Source organism: Dendronephthya gigantea, unplaced genomic scaffold, assembly GCF_004324835.1.
Source record: "Dendronephthya gigantea isolate DGI-Jeju-01 unplaced genomic scaffold, DenGig_1.0 000020F, whole genome shotgun sequence".
In the NCBI taxonomy this organism is placed as follows: Eukaryota; Metazoa; Cnidaria; class Anthozoa; order Malacalcyonacea; family Nephtheidae; genus Dendronephthya; species Dendronephthya gigantea.
The window spans coordinates 1,460,629-1,484,453 of NW_021163030.1; the positions used below are offsets into that span (position 1 = coordinate 1,460,629).

At 35.6% G+C, this 23,825-nt stretch overlaps 5 protein-coding genes across 8 annotated transcripts; 2 read left to right on the forward strand and 3 right to left on the reverse strand.

Moving 5' to 3' along the window:
• The first annotated feature begins 1,301 nt into the window (after positions 1-1,301).
• Positions 1,302-6,467, forward strand: LOC114521388 (probable serine/threonine-protein kinase DDB_G0291350). Of its 2 annotated transcripts, none has more exons than XM_028541821.1 (10): positions 1,302-1,436; positions 2,036-2,088; positions 2,266-2,301; positions 2,461-2,586; positions 2,830-2,976; positions 3,076-3,164; positions 3,737-3,793; positions 5,372-5,466; positions 5,631-5,697; positions 6,292-6,467. In XM_028541821.1, exons 1-10 carry the CDS (start codon positions 1,346-1,348, stop codon positions 6,308-6,310), a joined length of 780 nt encoding a protein of 259 aa, XP_028397622.1. In that variant the 5' UTR covers positions 1,302-1,345; the 3' UTR covers positions 6,311-6,467. The 2 variants fall into 2 exon arrangements, with proteins under 2 accessions (XP_028397622.1, XP_028397621.1); XM_028541820.1 differs by having other exon boundaries at positions 6,024-6,461.
• Positions 6,468-6,610: 143 nt separating this feature from the next.
• LOC114521390 (ubiquitin-conjugating enzyme E2 T-like) lies at positions 6,611-9,321 on the forward strand. Its single transcript, XM_028541823.1, has 6 exons — positions 6,611-7,085; positions 7,376-7,445; positions 7,560-7,665; positions 7,752-7,850; positions 8,493-8,597; positions 8,937-9,321. The coding sequence occupies exons 1-6, from the start codon at positions 6,977-6,979 to the stop codon at positions 9,114-9,116; spliced, it is 669 nt and encodes a 222-aa protein (XP_028397624.1). The 5' UTR covers positions 6,611-6,976; the 3' UTR covers positions 9,117-9,321.
• A 516-nt stretch (positions 9,322-9,837) lies between these two features.
• LOC114521389 (protein unc-50 homolog) lies at positions 9,838-12,394 on the reverse strand. Its single transcript, XM_028541822.1, has 7 exons — positions 12,137-12,394; positions 11,547-11,572; positions 11,368-11,433; positions 11,050-11,170; positions 10,798-10,943; positions 10,532-10,630; positions 9,838-10,320 (listed from the first exon to the last, which is right to left on the reverse strand). The coding sequence occupies exons 1-7, from the start codon at positions 12,388-12,390 to the stop codon at positions 10,184-10,186; spliced, it is 849 nt and encodes a 282-aa protein (XP_028397623.1). The 5' UTR covers positions 12,391-12,394; the 3' UTR covers positions 9,838-10,183.
• Positions 12,395-12,884: 490 nt separating this feature from the next.
• On the reverse strand, positions 12,885-18,808 carry LOC114521465 (substance-K receptor-like). Of its 3 annotated transcripts, none has more exons than XM_028541928.1 (3): positions 18,718-18,808; positions 17,832-17,966; positions 12,885-14,064 (listed from the first exon to the last, which is right to left on the reverse strand). In XM_028541928.1, exon 3 carries the CDS (start codon positions 14,040-14,042, stop codon positions 12,927-12,929), a length of 1,116 nt encoding a protein of 371 aa, XP_028397729.1. In that variant the 5' UTR covers positions 14,043-14,064; positions 17,832-17,966; positions 18,718-18,808; the 3' UTR covers positions 12,885-12,926. The 3 variants fall into 3 exon arrangements, with proteins under 3 accessions (XP_028397729.1, XP_028397728.1, XP_028397727.1); XM_028541927.1 differs by having other exon boundaries at positions 17,832-18,581; positions 18,718-18,805; XM_028541926.1 differs by lacking the exon at positions 18,718-18,808 and having other exon boundaries at positions 17,832-18,598.
• A 451-nt stretch (positions 18,809-19,259) lies between these two features.
• LOC114521358 (leucine-rich repeat-containing protein 74B-like) lies at positions 19,260-23,674 on the reverse strand. Its single transcript, XM_028541773.1, has 5 exons — positions 23,444-23,674; positions 22,510-22,708; positions 22,003-22,434; positions 21,205-21,687; positions 19,260-20,642 (listed from the first exon to the last, which is right to left on the reverse strand). Exons 2-5 carry the CDS (start codon positions 22,685-22,687, stop codon positions 20,329-20,331), a joined length of 1,407 nt encoding a protein of 468 aa, XP_028397574.1. The 5' UTR covers positions 22,688-22,708; positions 23,444-23,674; the 3' UTR covers positions 19,260-20,328.
• Between the last annotated feature and the right edge of the window lie 151 nt (positions 23,675-23,825).

The window sequence follows — 23,825 nt, forward strand, 5'->3', positions numbered from 1 at the left end:
CCCTGAATGAAGAAACGTTTTCTTGCGCACGTGCAGCAAATTTCTCAGTTATTGGAAAATCATATTTTTACTCTACCATTAGAAATTTCTGCTTCAACTATAATGAACTTTGATGTAATGAACTGATTGATTTCCTTTGAAATTCATTTTTCAGTGTGTTTTGATTGAACTTACCAAGGTTTTTTTCACTGCTGAAAGGTCTTGTCAGCGGTTTGGAACCGACCAAAACAATGATCAGTCCCAATAAAGGTAATCCATACATTTTGAAACTTACAAAGAAGGTTCAAAACGAAACTTTTTACGAGCTCGGTAAAACATGTCTACATATCTTGACATTCGCCCCGAGAAATGATAATTTGCAATTACAATGACGTATGAATCGATTTCTCAGTTCTCGCTCAATTATTACATCATAAATCAATTCTAATTTGCATTCGAATTAAATGGGAATTAGGGAATTCACGAGTATACCGGATTACTGGTGAAATCAGGTCGGGGAAAGGGGTTGGGTTACCATTGCTTAATTCATAGTAACCTCCCTGGTTTTAAAAATTGTTTATAATTTCACAAAGGCGATTTCAAATTCTCCCCATAAATCTGCCGAAGAGGGAAAAATATTATTATGATTACGCGAAACTACCCATTGGCGGAGGAGTCTCAGCAATTGTCTCAGCTGACTCAGAATCAGCAAGCACTTTAAACTACAGATAATAGAATATACATGGTTTGGAGACCACATAAAACTACAATACAATCATTAACTATGTTGTGGTAGATTTATGCAAAAAATTGTTCCTTTCTCACCACATGTCTATTGTATTTTGCACAGATAAACCAATAGCAATCTTTTAATTAACATATTATTCAGGTAAAGGTTGATGAGATTAGCACGACGACTGTCATTGGTAAATTTGGCTAAAATTTACATGTGACATGTGACGAGAAACGAACCATTTTTTGCATAAACCTGGACAATAACATAGTTAGTGAGTTATATTGTACTTTTATTTAGTCTCCAAACCATGTATATTATATTCTATTAACTGTGTTTAAACAGAGGGTTAAAGGTTAATCCTACCCAACCTTGCACCCAGTGTCTTTTGAATTCTACCCTCCCTCTGAGGCTCTGACACTAGTCTTTAAAAAATTTATACAACTGGCTCCAGGGGGGTGGTTGTTCTGTGGGAGTTGCATACGTACTTGCTTAGACTTGCTTGCATGAGTTGTATAACTTCCGGTCCGACGTCTGAATTAGATGGCTGTATTTTAACTTTTTTGTTTTACAGACTTTGTGGGATAACCGTGGCAAAACCAAAGTAAAATGCATTTGACATAAATTTCGTTGATGGGTAATCTGTGTACTTCATATTTTATCCATTCGTCTATAACAATCAATGGGAAAAGGTACACGATTGTGAAAGATATTGGTGAAGGAGGTACGTTAGTTGTGAACTTTTGATTCATTCAAATTGCGAGAGATTTTCTTATAATGAATTGAATTATATATAGACTCTGATCATATATAGATTATATATGATAAATATCTCAATTCTGTTGTGGTATCTAGCAACATTTGCTGACACAAATGCTGGAAACATACATACAATTTTCACCATATTTTCTTGCCAGTATTTGTGGGCAAAATTTACAAGCCACAACAGTGTAACTTATTGGGTTTCATCTTCTCAACCTTTATAAAGTTCATATGATTTAATTTAGCGCACAACAAGTTTTTACTTTTCAACAGTCAATACTTACCATTCGCTTATATTTTTGGTTATAATTTGCTAAAAATGAAGTCAACCTTGTATACTTCATTCTGATAATCTATTCTATGCTATGCTGTACCTTTCTGCAGCTGACAGGTCTAAAGCAGAAGCTCTTGGGAATGTACGTTCTAGACACCTATGTTGTGTTTGAATTAATTTTAAAAGTATTCTCAGAACTGCAAATATTTTTGCTCACTTTTCATAGCATACATAAATTAAAGCATGAATGCTGCTATTATTTAGGCTGCTATTACTCTTATTTGTAGCATTTTCCTATGTGCAATGTTTGCGTGATAACAGGAGAAAGCTGTATGCTCTGGTAAGCTTCATCTAATAAATGTATTACAAACTTGTCATGCACCAAATTGAATACAAATGAACTTAAACAATTAAAGACTTTAAATGTGCTCATGCATTGATAACATTAGGTTAATTTATTAATTTTGTAAAGTGAAAAATCAAATTTTAATTTTAATTTTATTTGGATTATGTCCAGAAAAGAGTTCGACTTCAACTTCCTGAACAAGAAGAGGTTTGTATGTAGATTGAATATTTAGTTGGCTAAATTATATATTGGCTTTTAGTGAATTTTTTTCTCTGTAACTGCATGAGCTGTCAGGGCTTCAGTTAAAAGTGTTAGGTATGTTTCATGATGTGTTGTAATTCAGTGCTGGTTGTTATATCCTGGTAGGCTTTTACAAGAGAAGTTAATGCTCATAATTCAGTCAGTCATCCAAATGTGTTGCAACTTATCGAGTCAGAGGTGTTGCATCATAAAGGAGAGAAAGAAGGAAGAATGCTTTTTCCGTATTACAAGGTACAGTACCATATAAGTCTTTATGTTCTCTTTAAAGAATAGAGTCTATTTCATAGTTATTATAGTTTGAATTTGGCTATATACTCATCTATTTCAATTAGGGTTGTCTGTGACTATTAACTGTAGTTGAATGTTTTTTAATGTAACCAACCTTTGAAGTATATACTTTATTTAATAGTGTATATATTGTTTTATGTTTTGCATGGAAATATTTCCAAAAAGCCATTTTTCTCTTAACACCAGGAGGGAAGTGTTCAAGATATGATCGAAAATGCTTTTGGACGATACTATCTTCCTGAACTTGATATTTTACATTTGTTCAAATCATTATGTGATGCCGTTCTTGCATTTCATGAATGTGAACCACCTTTAGCACATAGAGACATCAAGGTAAAATTAATTAATGCTTTCTCAAATAATTATGACAGCATACGTAATCTCTCAACATGACATTCTATATAATTATATTGAATCTATGTGGATTTTTAGCCTCATAACTTGCTGGTATTGTCAAAAACTTCGGTTATATTAATGGATCTTGGCAGTGTTGATAGAGCAAAACATATCATCACATCAAGGTTTGTAAGGCATTCATTATGTTTATACCTGATGATGATACGCAGGTCAGCATAGCTAGGTGTAGAGAAAAGACAGTTTTCGAACAACACAAAAAACCCTATAAAATAACTTAGAGATTAAAGTTAGTATAGATAAGGACCAATCTAAATCTAGCAACAGTTAAAATTATTACACGGTTTTGTTGGCGAAAGTCCACTATTCTTTCCCCTGTAAACTACAGGGCCCTTAAGTCAGGGAAGACCTGGGTTCGCCCGGTCTGAACCCTTACTCGGTAGTTACGTCACTGGTAGCGAGAATTAGATTCGACTTCCAGTACCACTACCGTTATCATTGGAGAAACGTGGATCAATCAAATGCGATAAGTCAATCCAAAAGAGATTAACTAATCACGAGAGCAACAGATTAGCGAGAGATACAGTGTGTAGCGGTACCAGAGTCGCTGCCGTCTTATTCTACACCATTTTGTAATAAAGGGAATTAGAGAAATATGCTGATCAATGATATACGTAGCTCAGTGATATTAGCTATGTTTGTGTTTGAATTTTGATAACTTATACAAATTATCTCCAAGGCAAGAAGCCCTCGCTCTTCAAGATAAATGTGCACAGGAATGCACTGCTGCGTACAGGTGAGGTTTACTAAACTAAAAACATACTTCAGTTACTTATTGTACTTGAAATTGTACTCAAAAACGTCAAAGACTGTAAAATGTTTTTTCATGCCAGTAAAAGTTGGTGACCATAACGAAAGATTTAGGAAGGGAACAGCCATAGGCGTACGGGCCTAGAAATTTTGGGGGGGCGGGGGATATTCTGCCCGACGAGCGCCGAGACCGAGAAAAACAAGGATGGTCCAGAGGTCTGCTCCCCCGGTATTTTGGAACGTATAAACGCTGAAATACAATTTTCTGCTTGGGTACTATGACGAAACTTTAACAGCCTTCACATTATTTAGGAAATTTGATAAGTTGATTTCCACTCATAGCGAAGCGCGTAGTCGGAAAGGGAAATCGTTTTGCCGAGTTTAGGCAGCGGCGTAGCCAGAGTCAGTGTTTTGGAGAGCCGAGATGCGAAAGCCGAAAGCGTGTGGCATACTAGGGGGTCCGGGGCATGCCCCCCGAAAATTTTTGAAAATTAGCGACCTGCAAATGTGATTTCCTGCATTTTCCGCGTGAGATTTTGCAGAATAAAGTCAGGATTCTGAGGTCTATCAACTTCGATTAAATCTCGGATTAAATTTTGCACAGTTGCTATAAAAGTTAGTAAAGTTACAAACTTACAGAACGATAGATTTGTTTCGTAACTACATGGTGAGTTTTGCTGCGCCAATCAGTTGTGGCACATAGGTTAGCCAGTGGCACAAACGGAAAAGCATGTTTATTTCAATTATTTTCGTTTCCTTTAATTCGGGTTTACGCAAGCTGCAAGCATATATATTCTACCATTTTCTACCATATTTGAGGATTCTTAAAAATTTTTATGTAGTGTGGAGACCAAATTCACTTAGGGCCTGTTTATATGATCCCGTCTAGCCGGGACGGGATGTTTTCATCCCGCTTAGCCGGGAAACTCGCCTAGGCGGGATGGCGTGTTTATATGGAGTTCATTTTGTAGTGCAGGTTCCTTCGACGGCATGTTTTATTGTAGAAAACGAATATGCCAATATATACACATGCTCCTAATGTATGTTAATCGCGAATCATCCCGGCCAAGCGGGATGGAGTGTTTATATGGCAATTTCTCGTCCCGTCTAAGCGGGATCCCGGCAAGAAGTGCCGGGATCCCGCCTAGGCGGGATGGAAAAGTGGTCATATAAACACTAATTAGTGTTTGTATTACAAGCGGGATCTCGGAAACTGTCCCGTCCCGGCTAGGCGGGATCATATAAACAGGCCCTTAGGTATAAATTGCCCGACTCGTAAATACAAATTGCCCGACTAATTAATATTTCTGACTAAACTGGGGGGGCTGCAGCCCCCCAGCCCCCCCGCCTCGTACGCCTATGGCCGAACAGCTTCTCTGATGACATGAAATTCTACAAAATAAGAAAATGACCTTACGTTTGCACGTTCTTCACGAAGAGCTCAATTCTTTTTAGCGTTTCCTGAGACTGTATTGTGGAAAAATTTTACTTTGGTATCTTTTTCGATACTGAAAGTCGTTGTTGTCTCAAATGTTGCAACAGACGTGTTTTGTTTTGTTTTTAGGGCCCCAGAGTTATTTGACGTGCAATCTGACTGTGTGATTGATGTAAAAACAGATGTTTGGTCTCTTGGGTGTACATTATACGCGATGGCATATGGTACGTTACAAACTTACAGATATAGATATGATCGTTTTTTTATCATCCGATGTTACCAGTTTATGGCAACTAGACGAAACTAATGGGCGAGGAGGGGGGGGGGGGGGTTGAGAAGGGGGAAGACAGCTCGCAAAGCAAATGTTTACTATTGAATGTTATGTCAGGAAGCAGTCCTTTCAACGGCACAGCAACGGCAGCTTTAAGTGGACAAATCAAAATTCCTTCAGACAGGTAAGGATTAAATTATTGCATTTCTTGGGAAAATACGTTACCGAGATCGTTATGATCAAATGCGTTATCAAGTACGTTGGAATAAGAACACTTATTTGTTTGGAAGGCACAAGGAAATTGGATGATAATTAGGTCTATTATTTAGCCCATTAACTGTGTATCTAACCATTATTATAATATTGTAACTGGTAGAAATTAGTAAAACTAAAGACACTAATTATTAGTAATCACGACAAGTTTTGCTTGTGTATGACTTCCTGACAAACACATAGTATACTCAACTAAAAAACCCAGCAACAGCTAACCGTGCCAGCTTTTTATTTTAGTTACTACTCAATGGATTTAAATAATTTGATTGTAAGCATGATAAAAGTTGAACCGAAGGAGAGACCAACAGTGCGAGGAATTTTACAACGTTTAGAAAACCTTGCCCCGTCATCTACGGAAATCACAGACTTAATCGACGATAATCAATTTCAAATGACGAGGACTTAATTAATAATTAAATACAATGATACAACAAAGTACGTACTAATTAGTTAACTATTGACATTGCATTATACATACAGTCATAACATCGAATCTTCTTTGCAGCCTGTTTCGGGGGCGATGATTCTCGGACAGGTAATTTCGCCAAATTTTATCCAATAATTACGAAAGAATTTGTAATATAGTGAACACATTAATAATGTTAACACTGATTCAGGTTTCATGCTAATATATTCAGTATTTACAACCCAAACCATAAAAAAGGTGTGAGATCTAATTGTTATATTTGTAATCAGGGATAGATTTACTAGGGGGTGCAAATTTGAATATCAATTCAAATTATATAAAGAAATTGGTACCAAAATGTTTTGGTTTATATGAGCCTCTCACAATCGAAAAAGCAGTGTCCGTATAGAGGGTTTTTAACCAAAATTTATTCTTATGATCCCTTACATATTTTGCTTGTACCGTTCTACCTCAACCTATGGCCGGTTGCAGTGGCTGGCTAAGCTTAAGAAGCGCGCACGCCACCCCCCAAGTTATGGTTATGAGAAAACCTCGTAACCTGGTCATTTTGCCTCCACAGTCCACATTGGGGACGTCGGGTTATCAGAGCCAATTATTATTATTGAAAATCCTTATATGACGTTTGGACGACTTCGTACATACCTTACCGTGGATTCGTAATTTCTCGTATTGGCGCCTTGGCCCGGGAAATATTTGAACCTCGTGAGTTGATATTTATTTGTGTGATATTTTGAGCAATAAAAGGACGTAGAAATAGAAAACTATGCAGCGTGAAACAAGAATAAAGAAGGAGTTAAAAATACTGGGGAGTGATCCTCCTCCAGGAATATCTTGTTGGATGGTGGATGATCGCATTGATCATTTACATGGGAGTGAGTATTATCTTAATAGAAATTAGTGGTGTTGATAGTCAGAGGCACCAGGGCCCATGCAGAAGTGAGAAGTGCATTTGTTATTTAATAGATATCTAATTTATGTCTGAGTCACGTTCTTTCATCAAAAAAATGGTTGCATATTTTAGGCGAAAGGGGTATCATACTTTAATAATTAAGCATTCTAGTAATTTGAGCATGAAAACCCACAAGTATATAAAAATTGCTCTTAGAAATGGCAGTGCTTTGACAAAAGACGTATTGTTTCACAGCCCTATTATTCATTGTAGACATAATTGGAAGTGAAGACACACCTTACTGTGATGGGATTTTTAAACTGGACTTGAATATTCCAGAAAGGTATGCAATACCAAAGGAAAATACACAAAACAAATTGATCAATGGTGAACCTATATGTACACCTGAAAAATCTTAAGTACTATCTAAAAATGCCTCTTAAATATTTTTTCACAGATATCCTTTTCAGCCACCAAAAGTACAATTCCTTACACCAATTTACCATCCAAATATTGATAATGCTGGGCGTATTTGCCTTGACATATTAAAGATGCCACCAAAGGTATGTTGCATTAATATTGTGTATCTAAATGCCGTTCTGCTCTAAATCACTGTAAAAATATTCATGTAATTAATGTAATTTCTTAGGGTGGATGGAAACCCTCATGGAATGTATCAACAGTGTTGAAATCAATCCAATCTCTTATGGCAGAACCAAATCCAGAAGATCCATTAATGGCGGAAATAGTAAGTACACATGAATGTTTAACAATTATCCCGGTTTTGGAGTGCGAGTATCACAACTTCAATAATATTCTTGTATGTTTGCATGGTGACAGTCTATAAGTAATTTAGCTTGTAGGTACACCACGTAAAACAGACCAAAAGCTTTGCAGTATTAACTTAAATTACTTGTCACAATTTTGTTCACAAATAGACCATTCCCCTTGTTAAGCATGGATGTACAGCTGCAATGAGCATCCTAAAATTAGTAAGATTGAAAAATTTGGTAGCTAAATGTTGAGAAATGTTAAAAAATATAGCTCTGCAAAAAGTTAGCAGTTTTTGTATGAATTACTATTACCGGTTAGAAGAGGTTTTTTATTAATTTTTAATTTAGTTGAATTAGATCATTGCCCATTCATGCTTCTTGATCATTGTGTTACTGCTGGGTCTTAGCATCTGATCCTGCATGTTATAGCTATGCACCCTGAAGATTTCCTTAGACTTCTAAACTCTCTGCCCTTCTAAATTCTCTGCTCTTCAAAAGATGATTTCTTGAATGAAGGTTACTTCAAAGAAATTCCACTTTGTAAGCATACATACAGTAGAGCATTGCATTTCTATCTATTGCTAGTGTATCCTAAGTTTTATAAAATAACTTTGTAGTCTGAACAATACAAATATCAGAGACATGAATTTAATAAAACGGCTGAGCAATGGACAAAAAAGCACGCCATCTCAAATGTTGCAAAACCAACAACTGAATGTCAGGTAAATACGTTTACTTCTTATTAACCGTAGTAGCCCCAGTAAGGTTTACAGTCAACTCAGGCCAAGTTGACCAGCTTTCCCCCAGTACCCCAGACGTATATGTGTCCTGTTTCATATTGCGGTCAGTGACGCACGCTCGCAAGCCCACTGAGCTATATTAAAATTTCTGGAGGTAGTGCTAGGCTCAAACTAGGAAATAACTAAGGAGCAGCGTTGCAACGTCTTATAACTATTCGTCAAATGTGGTAGAATTTATATTGATCGTTACTCTTCGACTTCATCATATCTGCTGAGATATATTAATAGCTTCAAAATATGGCGTTCCCTATTTTATTAAAGGATCAGTTTAAATCAGAGATGAAAGATCCTGGTTGCAGTAGTTGGTCGACATTAAGAGAAATACCTTTAGTCGACAGAACAAACAATGAAAGAAATGCCCCTTTGTCAAAATGTCCAAGTAAAAGACTGGCGGAAAATGATGAATCTGTTCGACCTCTTAAAATTACTAAGTACAAGTAAAAAATATTTACTTGTACTTTAAATAATAGAAAAGTATATGATAAAGTGGGTGCGTACGGACTATGCGTGCATACATTGATTCGCCAAATATCTCAAATTCAAATCTAGCCTTGACGCTATAATCTCTGCTTTATATGATATATGGACAATACTAAAATACTATGTAAAAGTTAGGACTTACAATTAAATGCATGTGCCCACGTTTCTCAAACTTGTTGTTTCTAAGAAACGTCTGGGAAGATCGAGCAGGGGCATGGTGAACAAGTCCGGATTGGGGGCGTCATGTGATTTTGACCAACTTTTATAATGAAATACCCACTTTTCATTGGTACGGGACCAACTTTTTTATTATAGCCAGACAAATTCGAATAGTTATGCTCTGGTAACATTCTGTTATCTAAATGGTTTCGGTATAGAAAGTTGATAAACATTGAACAAGGGGCATGTTTTGCGAGGTACCATTATGGTATACATATAAAAAACTTTATACATATAAAAAACTTTTTTTAAATGTATCGTCAATCCGACCTGTAGTAAACATCGAATGCATGGTTATACTTCACATGCCATAGCGATATTTTATCGTTCAAAGTGGACTTTTTGTTTTTGCACCAACATAAGAAATCTAGGAAATCTGGCAATGCCATTGGCCAGAAATGCTTTTAGCTTCGATTTTTCTCAACCAATATTGCATCGCCGAATTTCGGCCATCACTTGCTCAAACAAATAAGGACTTGTGGGTATAAAACAAGTTTCATAAGGATTAAGTTGGAAACCAACATGATTCAGCAAGTCTGTTATCTTATTCAGTTTTAAAACGATGATTCTAATTACAGTATTTAATTTTCTCTCATGCATGGGCATGGTAGTTATAAATTATTGTTTTCTTTGAAAAACTGAAGAAACCATTTCTATCAGATCACCTTGAGTGTTTGTGGTTTCTCAGTTTCACTGTGAAGTTCTTGGTTAGTCAGACCATATATTTGTATGGTTAACTTGAATCTTTATACACCAACATACCGCTAACAGCGTTCAGTTGCTCTTCAACATGCAACATATATGAATTACTACCGTATCACATTTTTGTAAAAGTCTAGTACTTCGTGACCAATGTTACATGAGTACACAAATGCCAAAATATATAGAATCAGCAACAAGGGCACTGGGTATAGCATTACAACTGTCCTGCGGAGGAATGGCAAAGCTATGGAAAGAAATTAATGTCAACATTTGTATATAAGCCTGATAAACATACTGTATGGGGGATGTAGGGGGAACTTTTTATCATAACTAATAATAATATTTTTCCATATTATTGTCCCAAAACATTCTAAATATGATAGTATCTTTTTCAACACCACATGTACGTATAAATATGGTTTCACATAATTCTAACAATGTGGCTATATTCTTACCACTGTATCCTAAAAATGTTATATAGCCATAGTAAATAAAAGCAATCAACCATAATGTGTTGCACAGAAGTATTGTGAACCCATGGTGATGATCCAGAACTGTAAAGGAAAAAGAAGCTCAAGTTATTTAATATATAAAGGTGGTATGGGCCACATGGCTAATTGGGGATTCATGGAAGCTTTATTTATCGATTAGGGTATAAGAAGACATAAACAATAATTATGACATAAATAATAATACAAACATAAAATGTTATTCCACTTACACTTGACAAAAAAGAGCTGAATAACATGAAGGATTACCAAAAGTGGGAAGAAAGCATTCAGGTGCACATCAAATGCATATCCCCACTCAACAAGTTGTTTTGTTCCCTCTGCATTACGTGTTCGTAAATACTTGTTTGAAATGAACCTGAAGTAAGACAGAGTGATGTAAGACTAATATTTCATCTCTGATAATTCTATAATTAACATTTATTCAAATCTTTGTATGCAAGCTAATATAGTGGTACATTTACCATAACAAAGTGGCAATGAGTAAACCAACTCCAACAAACTCCATTAACACAACCCATAAAGTGAAACGGATGAATGCGAAAAAGCTTAGATGAAGAACAAGTGAAAAGCCAATGCAGGAAACTGGTGAAAATAAAACAATGTTATGCAATCATTAAACATTGACAACAAGCAATACATCAGTTACGGTTATCTGATGCTAAATTTGAATCCAGTACAGTAAATATACAGCAAAAGAAAATGAATACTGATTTGGCAAACAGTATAAAACTTCATGTGTATAAGTACATAGTTTGAACACTGTTGCCTGTAGTAAATACCTGAGAGCCAAATGCTCAAAAGAACAAGAAATGCAGGATCATCCCTTGCCCATTGATGTTTTGTATCTGGATAATGGACATTGAAAACCACTATTAGGATTTTCTATCTTTAGCGAGTAACTGAGAAACTGGTATTGAATAAGGTAGATTGCTTAATACTTCTATATATATACACTTACGTTTATGATATTCAAAATTTCTGTACCTGTAAATTACAACATACTAAATATGAACAACATATGAGACACTTCATAGTACAGTAATGTGTACGGTTTCAACAAGGAAGAAATCCTAAGTTTGTTACCAGCAGTCAAGCTTTGCATTTTTTCCCATCTTTGCAATATTTGCAATATTTCACTAGTGGTAGGGAAGGCTTACAACTTTAGGTTTATATTGATACAATTTATATTGTTACAATAAAGTAACATGACAAAGTTAGATACACACTAATTACTACAGTAGGCAGTAGCTATAGATATAAGATAGCACTGTAAGAATATCTTGAAGCTGCATTTTAACGATTTATGATAAAGATTGTATAGTCACACAGGTGCTAACAGTATATAGAAACATCTTCAAGTCAAAATATATATGGGAGCACATTTAAAGCAGCTTTCATAAAAGGTTAAATTAGGCGCAAGACTTGCACTGTTGCACACTGTGCAGTCTGAGAGCAGCCGTATTTGATGATTTCATGCTGAATTATTTTGCAATGGCTCATGTATCAAAATGATTACTACTGTGAGTAGAAAGACAATGATTCGCTTACACTTTACTAGGGGATATAAAAAGGTATAACATTTGCCATAAAGCGAATTCAAAATCCATTTGACGATATTTCAATATTCTTCTGAAGTACTTCCATCGTTTGCTGACGGATAAGTTTGGACACAGTTTTGATACAGCTTGATCTGAATCCGATGAAATCGTCACTTTCATGGTTATATAATAGCAAAGGTACAACTTCTCAATTACTTCTTCCAGAAAATATGTCTTCGTAAAGAATAGCCATTTTGTTGACATGTCATCGTTTTGACCGCGTGATGCGTGAAGGAATCTGAGACGAGGTTTTCAAAAACTGAACGCAAATGTTAGAGGAAAATGTCTGGAGTGCGATTGTAAATTTGTTACATTGAAGGGAAGCATACTACTTTTGTATATATTGATTTTATTTTGTTAGCATTAACACCCATTGTTTTAAAATTTAAAGCACTAAAACTGGTGTAGTCATGCATCAGCATGATTATTAAGAAGAACTTTCCTCATTGAACTAGGCTGCTTGCAGGCTGGAATTACTGCCTTTAAAAACTGTTTGAATGATATCTTTTCATTTTTTATCTCCCACTATTCGGACAATACACAGAAAATTTGACGCGGGAAATCGAATAAACTTAAAGCAAATTTCACTACAAGATAAAATATTCACTAAATCATAATATTAACGATAATATAATAAATAACCGTTTGAAATATTCACTATAATTATAATATTCACTGTTCAATATATTATTAATCGAATATTATCGAGATATTATAGTATTTATAACTTATAATTGTTATTAAACGCATTCATTTGCTTGCTGGTTTTCAACAATATAATTGTCTTCATACGAAGTTGATTTAGTTTTTTTGGACGCCTTGTCCATGTCGAAGCTTCCTTTGCTGCAGCTTATTATATTTATATGCTGACAAGGTATGCGGTTCCCACACGTTGACAAAATAACCTTCAATGATTTTCTATATAACGGTAATCGCCAGGCATAAACGACGCTATTGAACGTTACTCGAATGCTTGATATTAATGGATAATATTTCCAAAATGATTGAAAGGTGTCATTTAAAAAACATCTATCACAATTGGAAACATGAAAACAAAATGCCACGAAATATGGAATCGTGAAAGTAATCCAACAAATCGACACCACTAAAACAGTTGTTGCCAAAACTCTGGCCACCTTTAGATTTTCTTCCAACAGTTGCCTATGATTCGCGCTTGATTTTCGCAAATCTTTTATTCTCCGAAGGAACACCCAATATGTATACGGGTGTAAAGTTACGGTGGCCAATGACAGCGCAATAAAATCAACAGCAAGAATTAACGTAAATAACCAATGTACATCTTTGGTAACTGATGTGAAATACATAACTGGTAGGGCGATGACTGAAAAGCACCATGGCAGAATTAGTATCGTGACTATAACTTGCTTCTTTTCCGTTATATTTTTGTAGGTATAAGCGCGTGCAATAGCCATATAGCGATCTAATGAAAATAGCATGATCACTAGTAGGGAACATTGTATACCAATAGCATTTATACATAATGGGATGTTTTGAACAGTCGTGTTCTGTGGATGCAACTTGAAGACTTCGTCAGTAATTCCACCTGCTGCAGACAACATGTCGGCCAGACAAAGATTGATAATGAAATATGAAGTCGCATTACGAAAACGTTTTAACGGATCTTTAAACATGACAGCAAGAAGTAGAAAATTACCAATGCTAGCTGTGCAATAAAACAAGAACAAAAATACTGTTTTCACTGTCTTGTTCCCGGAAACGTTCGGATCACCTGAGGCTGAGATGTTGTCGAATGTGCAGTTTTCAAATATCGAGAAGTCGAACGTAGGTGTAAAATTAAACTTGGTATTAGCAAAGTCACACGGATCATTCGTCATCTTTGCATCAATGACAGTATTCCTGTTAAATAGATGAGAAAATGTTAACCGGAAAAAAGGAGCCGGTTTATATTCGATTTCAGAAACTACAAATGACAAGCAGTTGGGTGTGCATGGTTTTTATAAACTTAAGTGAAGACAATAGGGCCATTTATACGAGGAAAAAAAGGCGCGACTTATTTTGCCTCGTATAAATAGCCTAATATGACATGATGTTAACTTAAAAAATAAAAACTATTCAAAGACAGGTGATATCTGCAGAAAGTCATCTTTAAATGAAATGGATCGTAAAGTGTATGAAATTCGTTAAATAGTTTCTCGATATTGCCAATCAATAGATTGATCGTTTGCATAAGAATATTTTTATCGTTTGTTCCGGCTCTATATAATTCTGTATAGTTTTCAAATTAATGATGATAAGATGCCATGCGTAATAAATATTAGTCACATGAATTCGTATGTATAAAATACAAAAGTTCGAACAAAGTCTATAACCAAAAACTTTCCAATGTTTTAGTGTTTTCCAACATGTTCGCATAAAACAGAAAGTAAAACTGAGACTTATATCCATCTGTGATCTGTCAGATGTTCGACCTAAAACCTTATTGAAGCAAATTAATACGTTTGAACTGGCATGCATGAAATACAAGAATTTGCCAACACACAGACACAGTTATGATTCTATTATAACTAATTTTATTTTATACGCAGTTATTCAGTTAAAAGTATAGTATACAATTTGAAACCCACGATTGGCATATAACTGTGATTACTGCACGTTAATATAAAAATTTCAGTGTAATATTGTTCTTTTAGTCTTAAAGTTATTCTCAACATATCACCATGCGAGCGAGAATTCCCATAAATGCATCATAGCATAGATATATATACCTGGCCTAATTGTATCATCTGTGGCGATCCAAATAACTGGAGCCTCCCAATTTATATAACTGTACGCCTTTGCAGTAAAGAACTCTAGCCTTTTAATATTCTTGGAAGTGATATATTGCTCCAATCATATTTTAACGAGACAATAAACGAGTTTTCTTTGAAATGTTTACTCAGTCGATGTACTTGTATCAACATGTCACTTTCGTCAGACATTTATACCGCGTAACATTTAAATTACTGCCATATATACTGGATGGATGTACAAGAAAATAAGTGTGTAAGAAATTTCACACTTAAATCCAAGTGATATAGTTATTGCCTTATTATACCAAATATTGTGTATGGCACTAATGCATATCATAAATGTTATATTTTAAATATTCTTCTCTCTTCTATATTCTTAATAACTGCATGTACAAGAGATGCTACTCGTAGACGGCGAAGTATATTAGCATAAATAGTTGTAGGATTCTAGGACGTTGCCATGCATGCATGCAGGGATAAAAATAACACGGCTAACTCTTTAATTACGATACTTGTCAATGTGCATAGTTCAAAATTAATTACACTTAAGTAGGCCAACGCAGACCTCATTTCCACGTCAAATAGAGTCAACCCGCGTTCATATCCGAACAAATTGTTGGATACCTCTCTGCTGTATTAATAATCCAGCTATATGCACAGATCATGCAAGTTGCGATCAAGAAATTTTAATGTGCTCTTATTTTGTTCCGATGATGAGCGGTAACAACAGATATATTTATATAATTGTTTCTATAATTGCTATATGCCATGGGAACCAAACTGTTATTGTAAACAGACAGTGGCGCGTAGCCAGCCTGACGATATTTAGTCCAGCTATGCAAATTTTAAGTTTATAACTATTATATATATAGTTGATTGATTGCATATCACAGTCAATGGTCTGGCTGGCTGGCAACGCTACTTGAATCTTGATGTCTGTAAAAAAAATTTTTTTCCAGCTGAAAACATACAAATGAAAAGGAAAATATTACATGCTTAATAGCCAATTATACTTTTATAGTAACTGCGTCCACGGAATAGAAATATAATCATCTATGCACATAACTAATTGGCCCCTTTTTTTACATTTTATAGGCTAAGCCAATCAGAATGCCTAAATTTTAAATACTTCATATATGTAATACGATAATTATGTCCCTTTTTACCGAAATATTTATGCATTCAATATTGCAGACAATATTTTTGCATTCTGCATGATTACATTCTACTGAACATATAAACAAATTTTCTGATTGGTCTAAAGCGAAATTCCTCCTTGTTACTTTAACCACAAACATTTAAGTTTCACTATTACAATTGTGCAGTTCGTTTTGTCGGAAATAGAGGGACCATTTATTCTAAAACCTAAGAAGCGTCAAACAAATAACCGTCGGCGTTTTCGCCTCCTTCATATAGATTTCCTTTTGTCGCGTATACCATCACGTGAAGTAAAATTGTATCAATTTACCAACGATTATAGAAAAATAGTGGTATATCACCCCTCTTCCGTGCAACGCGTTATACGCCCCCCTGGCAGAACATCCCTTACGCGTTAAAACGTTTCTATTCTAGTTTTTATGCAGAGGCACAAGAATGAACTTTTTAATGCATGTAAATCTTCATAATCCGAGCGAAAGTTTTCAATGAAACGGACGACCTTAAACGGACGACTATTAATCCGTGAATAAGTAGTTCTATTGAAACTAATAGAATGTGAATAGTAGTTAATGCAGTAATCTACAGATCTTGGCATGCGTATGGAAGTACTGTTCATGTACTCATGACTCATCAATTCTCTCTTGCGTGGGGTAGATATGTATATCAAATTTCTTCTGAACGCTGCTGTCACAGATGGTATTCATTAAAGTTACCATTACTGAAAAGATTAATGTTAGGTGACAAAAGTCTGATTAAAGTAAATCCCATGTAAATATTTGATTATGCTAGATTCTTTCTTAAATAATAATGAAATAAAAGAAAAGTATTCGTTTCAAATCCGTTGATTGTTTTCAGGAATATATAGGGCAAAAATCAGCTGATATATAGTATAACCAATATACCCACGGCATACTATTCAGCAATATATATGCATGCATGTGTAATCACTAATGTCTGACACAGAATCTGCATGCATGTGTTCGCAACGGTTAGGTCTTCAACTTTGTAATATCCTTTTCTCTCATGCAACGAACCATTTCAAGTAATTCAGACGAAACGAAGAATTACGAATGTAGCCAAACCAATGCTCAAAAAACAACAAATTCACGGAATTAACACAGAAATTTCTTAGGACATTTCTGTTTCAGCCCAATTCCTTTTGTAAACGTTGAATTTTACTAGTACTTCAAATTAAGATGCAGTATATATGCATGCATGCAGCAAAGCACTTATAATACGTTTTCGTAACTTTATAAAAACATTTTTGAAACACACAATTTGAGAATTATTAAGAGTTCAACTGATTTATGTCGTCATCATATTGTATTCCTTTAGTATTACTCACACTCTCTGCTTTACAAATATATAAATATATATATACATGCATTCTTTCTTATATTAGTTGAGTTTACTTAAATGTGTGTGTGTGTGTGAATTTTTAGAACACAGGCGTTGGTCTGTACACTGACAATCCTTGCTCGACAGGTTCAAGTCACGACTGTCTCGTCTTTATGAGTTTCTTTAGGTACTACTATTTCATTCGACGCTCACTTTTATTTATTGTGACAAATATTGACCGCTGATTTCGGGTTTACTCTTTATAATACGACTATAATTCACCCTTATAATACGACATGCAATTTGTGAATAACATGCATTTTTAATATATATGCTAAAATTGAGATATAAAATCACAAAAATATGAAAATAGATTACCTGAATTTGTTCTGAGGTAAAACTATATTTCTTGACCTTTCTGAGATTTAATCAAACGAGATGAACAGGACCACAACAACGAGTCAAAAGCGATATTGCTTATTTCCTTGAACATTTATATCACACGAGACCTTCCTGAAAGCGAGAGTAATATGAAACCAATGATTAAACCAACGTAGTCCATTGTTTATATTTCTCGTTCCAGTCGCTTCTATATTTTCAGTTGAGAGAACTTCCACTTGCGCAGATTTTCAACCGAAGATACTTACTATACTGATATTACTATTGTATTATACTGACGATGTTCTAAAGTTTGGGTATTTTCTAGCTGCGTGGAATAGCATTCCAGCCCTCCGAGATCATGCATACACCTTAGGACATCATTAAAGCATAGTTACACTCTTAGTTGAATATGCATGCCGCTGATTGTAAAACTAGAAAATGATAACAATCAGATAATCTCAACTTCCTTTCCTCCGTATGGAATAAACTCGCCAATAAACAACAAGGTGCAATGATACACTAAATTTTCTAAACAGTAAATACTTAGCTTTGTATAGGCGTACAGCGTGGGACACATCAACATGATACATCATGCACATAGAACACTTTCCTCATGTTGCATCAGCATGCATGCAGAGATTGCGAAATAAGTCATGTCTTGGAAACTCAAGATATGGACTGATACAAGACCAACTTCGACAACAACCATGCTTAATTATACACCACAAAACACACTAATATCTCGTGCTAAATGAAATATGAAAAGTGCTCGTGAGCGTGATGACGTTTTCGATAAGGTTTTCATTTCAGTTTAGCGAATAAATTGCGTGACGACAATTACATATGTATGCGATTTGAAGCTCTACACTTTCTATAGCTACACCTGAAAAAACACCATATTCTTGTAATCCATATATATGAGGAAAACATCATATTCTTCTAGTGCTTCTTTGCGTGTTTTTTTAAAGCTGATCTGCGACGTCTGTATAGACACTGTTGACAGACCGTTAAAACATTTATAATGAATTTTTAGAACAGATGCTCTTGCGTTTAAAAGAATTATTCCAGCATGCAGCACTCATTAATTCATTATCCTTGACTTGCAACTACGCTAAATTGGGAACACCAGACGATGCAATGTCTCTACTGAAAAACAAAAAAATTGGTTTTGTTTTAATTAATTATATTTTTAGTTTAACCAATAAATATTTGCAATATAACCAGGGAGCAGCGTGGCAGCGTCTTCAAACAACTTAGTATCAAATGTAGTATAACAACTGCCTAAAATAGACAAAAAACTTCTCCACGTTTCGACCTGAGGGCCTTCGTCAGGAGAGTTATAGTATCATACTAACTCACCTGACGAAGGCCCTCAGGTCGAAACGTCGAGAAGTGTTTTGTCTATTTCAGGCAGTTGTTATGCCACATTTGATGCCAATAAATATTTGGTCCTATAAATGAATGTGGATAACCAATAACCAATTTTAAATTGGTACTGTTTTTACAGCGTGCAACCCTATGCATTAAAAAGCATGAATTGATTAATGCCAGATGCCGAGACGTCTTTCACCCCCCTTACTAAAATGTGTTAACGAGGTTACCGCTTGTTATTCACGTCCTTTTGGTAATTTGCCAATTTTGCGAATTAGCCATTTTCGCTGACCTATATATATATAGTGAAGTATACGTTTACTTTAGCTAGGATCCCCCGCCTTTTTGCATATGACCATCTCCTCATAGAGGAACAGCAGTGACAAAAATCTATATCCTATAATATCCTATCAACACAGTCATATATATCCTAATCCTATCAACACAGATCCCTCCGTCACTTTAGCATATGCATATCAGTGGCAGCTTCCCAAAGGCAAATTAAGTCGATCTGAGTATTGCCACGATAAATGCGTTGAACGGCCGGACAAAAGCATATGACACACCAATCGACAGATCAGCCTTTTTTGATCGCACATGATAGTTGAAACTTCGTATCGTACTTTCCTCCCCAAAACGATCCCAGAATGCACTTTGACCTTACCTGAAATGAGTAAGTATCATGCAGGCTCGCAATTTGGAAGAATTTTTCAGTTACGACGTCCATCTTGCTTCGCACCAGTCCCTTTGCGACTGTATTTGCGACTGTATTTGCGACTGTATTTGCGACTCTTCTTGGACTGTATTTGGAAAATTCTTCCAAATATTTTCAATGTATTTGGTACGTAGTGTACTGAAAGTATTTCTCGCAATATTATTTGCTTATTCTATTTGCCCATTACAGTCAGCAGCAGTCGCGTTACAAAATGCATATAGTGGAAACAATTATTTTGATTACTAAAATAATGCAATAGTCGTACTAAATCTTCTTACACACTCGGTTTTAAGAGAAAAAAGAAACTTTTCGAAATATCTAATGTGTATGTTCTTTATACGAACAGCGAAAGCCGTTCTTTCTTTATATGAACAAGGTGAAACATGAAAACTCGTGTCTGACAAATATTTAACTGGCGTCGTTGATCCATGTAAACTCGCTGTAATCGATTTCTCCATCTCCATCAATATCCATTTCACGTAGAAAGTTATCGAGTTGTTTATCTGACAGAGGGACATCAATAGACTTGAATCCACGTTTAAGTTCCTCTCGAGATACTGATTGACTTTTGTCTTTGTCAAACTGATTAAATAGGTCAAGTAAACGAAGATTTTTCGACTTGACATATGCTTTCAGTACCTGTATGGTGTATTCAGCGCTGTATTTTTTTGGCCGATGTCGTCTATTGTACACGTCTTGCAAATCCTGCCCAAGTTGGCCGCCTTAATATAAAGTAAATGACAAAGTAAAATGCGTTGACTTTTTATAGTCATTCAAAGGGTGTGAAATTGACACACTATAGAACTGAGGCCAAATGAATGGTAGGAGCAGCATTGAACAGAAAAGATTTCTCCCTACAACTGCATGAGTGTCAGTGTAGTAACATGCAGATTTGGCTGACAATACACCAGTCTTAGGATATTCTTCTGTAGCATTATTATTAATTTAATAGATCTCCCAAACAGGCATTTCAGATCAATTTCATGATTATGATAGCGAGAACAACAGCGATGTCAAATCGATGAATAGTATTATATATGAATAGTATTATATTTAGCAGTAAAAAACAAATACATATTTAAACATTCTAATAGTGGTTTAGTGGTTTTAAGAAGTGCATGTGGTACACTTATTACAGATACCACCTTATCACAGGATACCAGACAGAAAGTCATCTCCATTGTTTACGTAAGGACTTTTCATCATGATTTGACACTCACTGATTTGACATCGCTATTGTTCTCGCTATCATAATCATCAATAGAAACCACTTTATAATCATACCTGATTTACTGAAGCCGCAAGAGATATCAAAATGTGGTTTGCATTTCAGGAGTTTACTCAGCACTGACTGTGTTTGCTGCTCTATCACCACACCATCCATATCAACCAGCTCAATACTTGTCTCTGCATTGCCTTGTATTGCAGAAAGGAGTGCATGAGCTCCATCGCCGCCTATTTGATTTCTGCCAATTTTCAAGATCTTCAAAGATGAATTGACTTTCAAAGCGTCTGCCAAAGCAAAACAACCTTGTCGGGTGATTCTATTGTTTGAAAGATCAAGTTCTTGAAGTGTGTTGTTTTCCATTAGCGCCTTTGCTACCGCACATGCGCCGTCATCACCAAATCCATTCCAAGCCAGCAAAAGCGAATGTAAGCTGCAGTTATTCTCCAGACCCTTCGCTATGGCAATTGCACCAGAGCCTCTAAGATGATTCCAACTAAGATCCAGTGTTTTTAGACTAGTATTGACATCAATAACATTTCCTGTTATAAATGAATGCATATATAATAGAAGACTAACTTCACTTTGCAAGCCGGTGACTGATATCAATCACACCATTCTGATACAATGCAGTATGGAGTGTAGACGTTATTGTTCAACTTAAAAACTGCTATAACCAGGCTGTTTTTAACGCGTAGTACGTATAGGGTTCTAGCAACGCTCGCGCGGTGTCGCCTACTAAACAAGTACTAGCTAAGCAACGTCGTTCCCATGCAGAGAAATGACCCTGGAATATTGGCAAATGAGATATTCATACAACCAGGGGTGTGGAGAAAAAATAAACTGATATAGCTTACCTAAAGATATCCCGGCTTCTTTAGAGAACTTGTTACGACTCAAATTAAGATGACGTAATCCACCGTTACGCTTTAATGCTTGTGCTAAAACGCTGGCGTCGGTATCCTTAAAGAGGTTTTCTGCTAAGTTGATACTAAGCAAGCTATTATTCTCTTGAAATACCCGAGCGACACTATTTGCCCCAGCGCTGCCAATCTCGTTTTCGCTGATGTCTAGTTTTGTGATATTTAGGTTCTCTCGTAATAATTTTGCCAAGTAAACACTTCCTTCTGATTGTATGGCATTATCGCCGAGAATTAACTCCGTGATATAATTGTTTTGAATGAGTGCTCTAGCTACTGCTTGCATTCCTTTTGGTCCAAGTCTGTTGTGTTTTAAGTCGCACGACGCATTTTTGAGATTTGCCAGAAAATTCGATACCGGAACAACTCCTGTAAAATATTTTAAAACGTCATATATAAACCGACCAATAAAATAGGTAAAAATGAAAATGTTCAAATACTTACCTAATTCATCACATTTCCGTAAATATCGTGTCCTTCCAGTTGGATCAAACCCCTCTTTACATTCATCTTCAATTTCTATATCAGTCTCGTACTCACTCTCCTGCTCGACTTCCACTGTATTGACGTCATGATTTCCTTCGTCATCGCTCAGGCTATTACTTAGGTCTGACGCAGACATTCTGTTCAGTCAGCACATGTCCTACATTTGAAATCAATTATGTCTAGTGTAATACTGTTGGTAGTAAACACGGGCCCGTTCCGATCAACATTTCATTTGGGGATCCTTTGGAAATTTTGGCCCACTTCAAAAACAATTTATCGATTCTTGACCACCAGTGTATGTGGTCAAGCCATAGAGATCAAGCCAGGTGCAAACTACAAACTCGCCATTTAAAGAGTCTCGAGAGTCAACTCTATATCGCAATATTTTTGCTAAGCGATTTTACTCTTTTGTATATTTTAGAAATTTGTAACCTTAAATTCCTTACCTGTGCGAAAGTACCTTGGGTCAAAGGCCGCATGCATGCAGACCCGAGAAAATGTTTTTCGTTATTGGAGGATAAGCTGAGGATATCATTCAGTATTTGTTTAGATTTATCTTTGCAAGTTTCTCGCTTAAAAACGTTATGCGTTGCAATGAGTCGACCAACTGATAATTTGTAATCAACTTTTAGCGTTGAAATTTTTCATGCTCGTCCTATTAATATTTTACTTCTCAGATTAGCTGAAGATCTTGGGAGGAGAACCTGCCGGCTCTATAGCGCTGTATTATGATTAAAACGTGTCTGACCCTCTCTAAAATCTCATGATTCAAAAGACTTTCAGGATATAGAAATATATCGTATACATTAACTGATCATGCACGTATTTTCCTGCTAAATTTTCATTAGTATAGCTATATTTTATGCAATATTTATAGTGTAACTATATCTACCTTCCCAATTAACGAAGCGAAATTGCCGGAATCATCAGTAACAAAGGCAAAGCTCCGTCTACACTCAATAATATCTATTGAGCAGTTAAAATACTGGCGCGAGTCTTCAGTGTTATAAAAACCACAGATGTTGCAAACGCCATTATCAATCTTCCTTTTCACGTTGTTCGATAAACCTAACGCAGTCTTATGAGTTTCCTACCAGAATACAATATGAAGCATCTGCTCTTTGAAAGTCGTTATGACTGTGTTGCCATGGTAGAAACTAATTTGTTCTTATGAGACCTGCCCGATTACAAAGCTAATTACCTGTACAAATCTTCATTCAAAAATGCAATCGCTGTTTTAAAATGCAAGGAATCTTTTAGCGTTTGTTATGAAC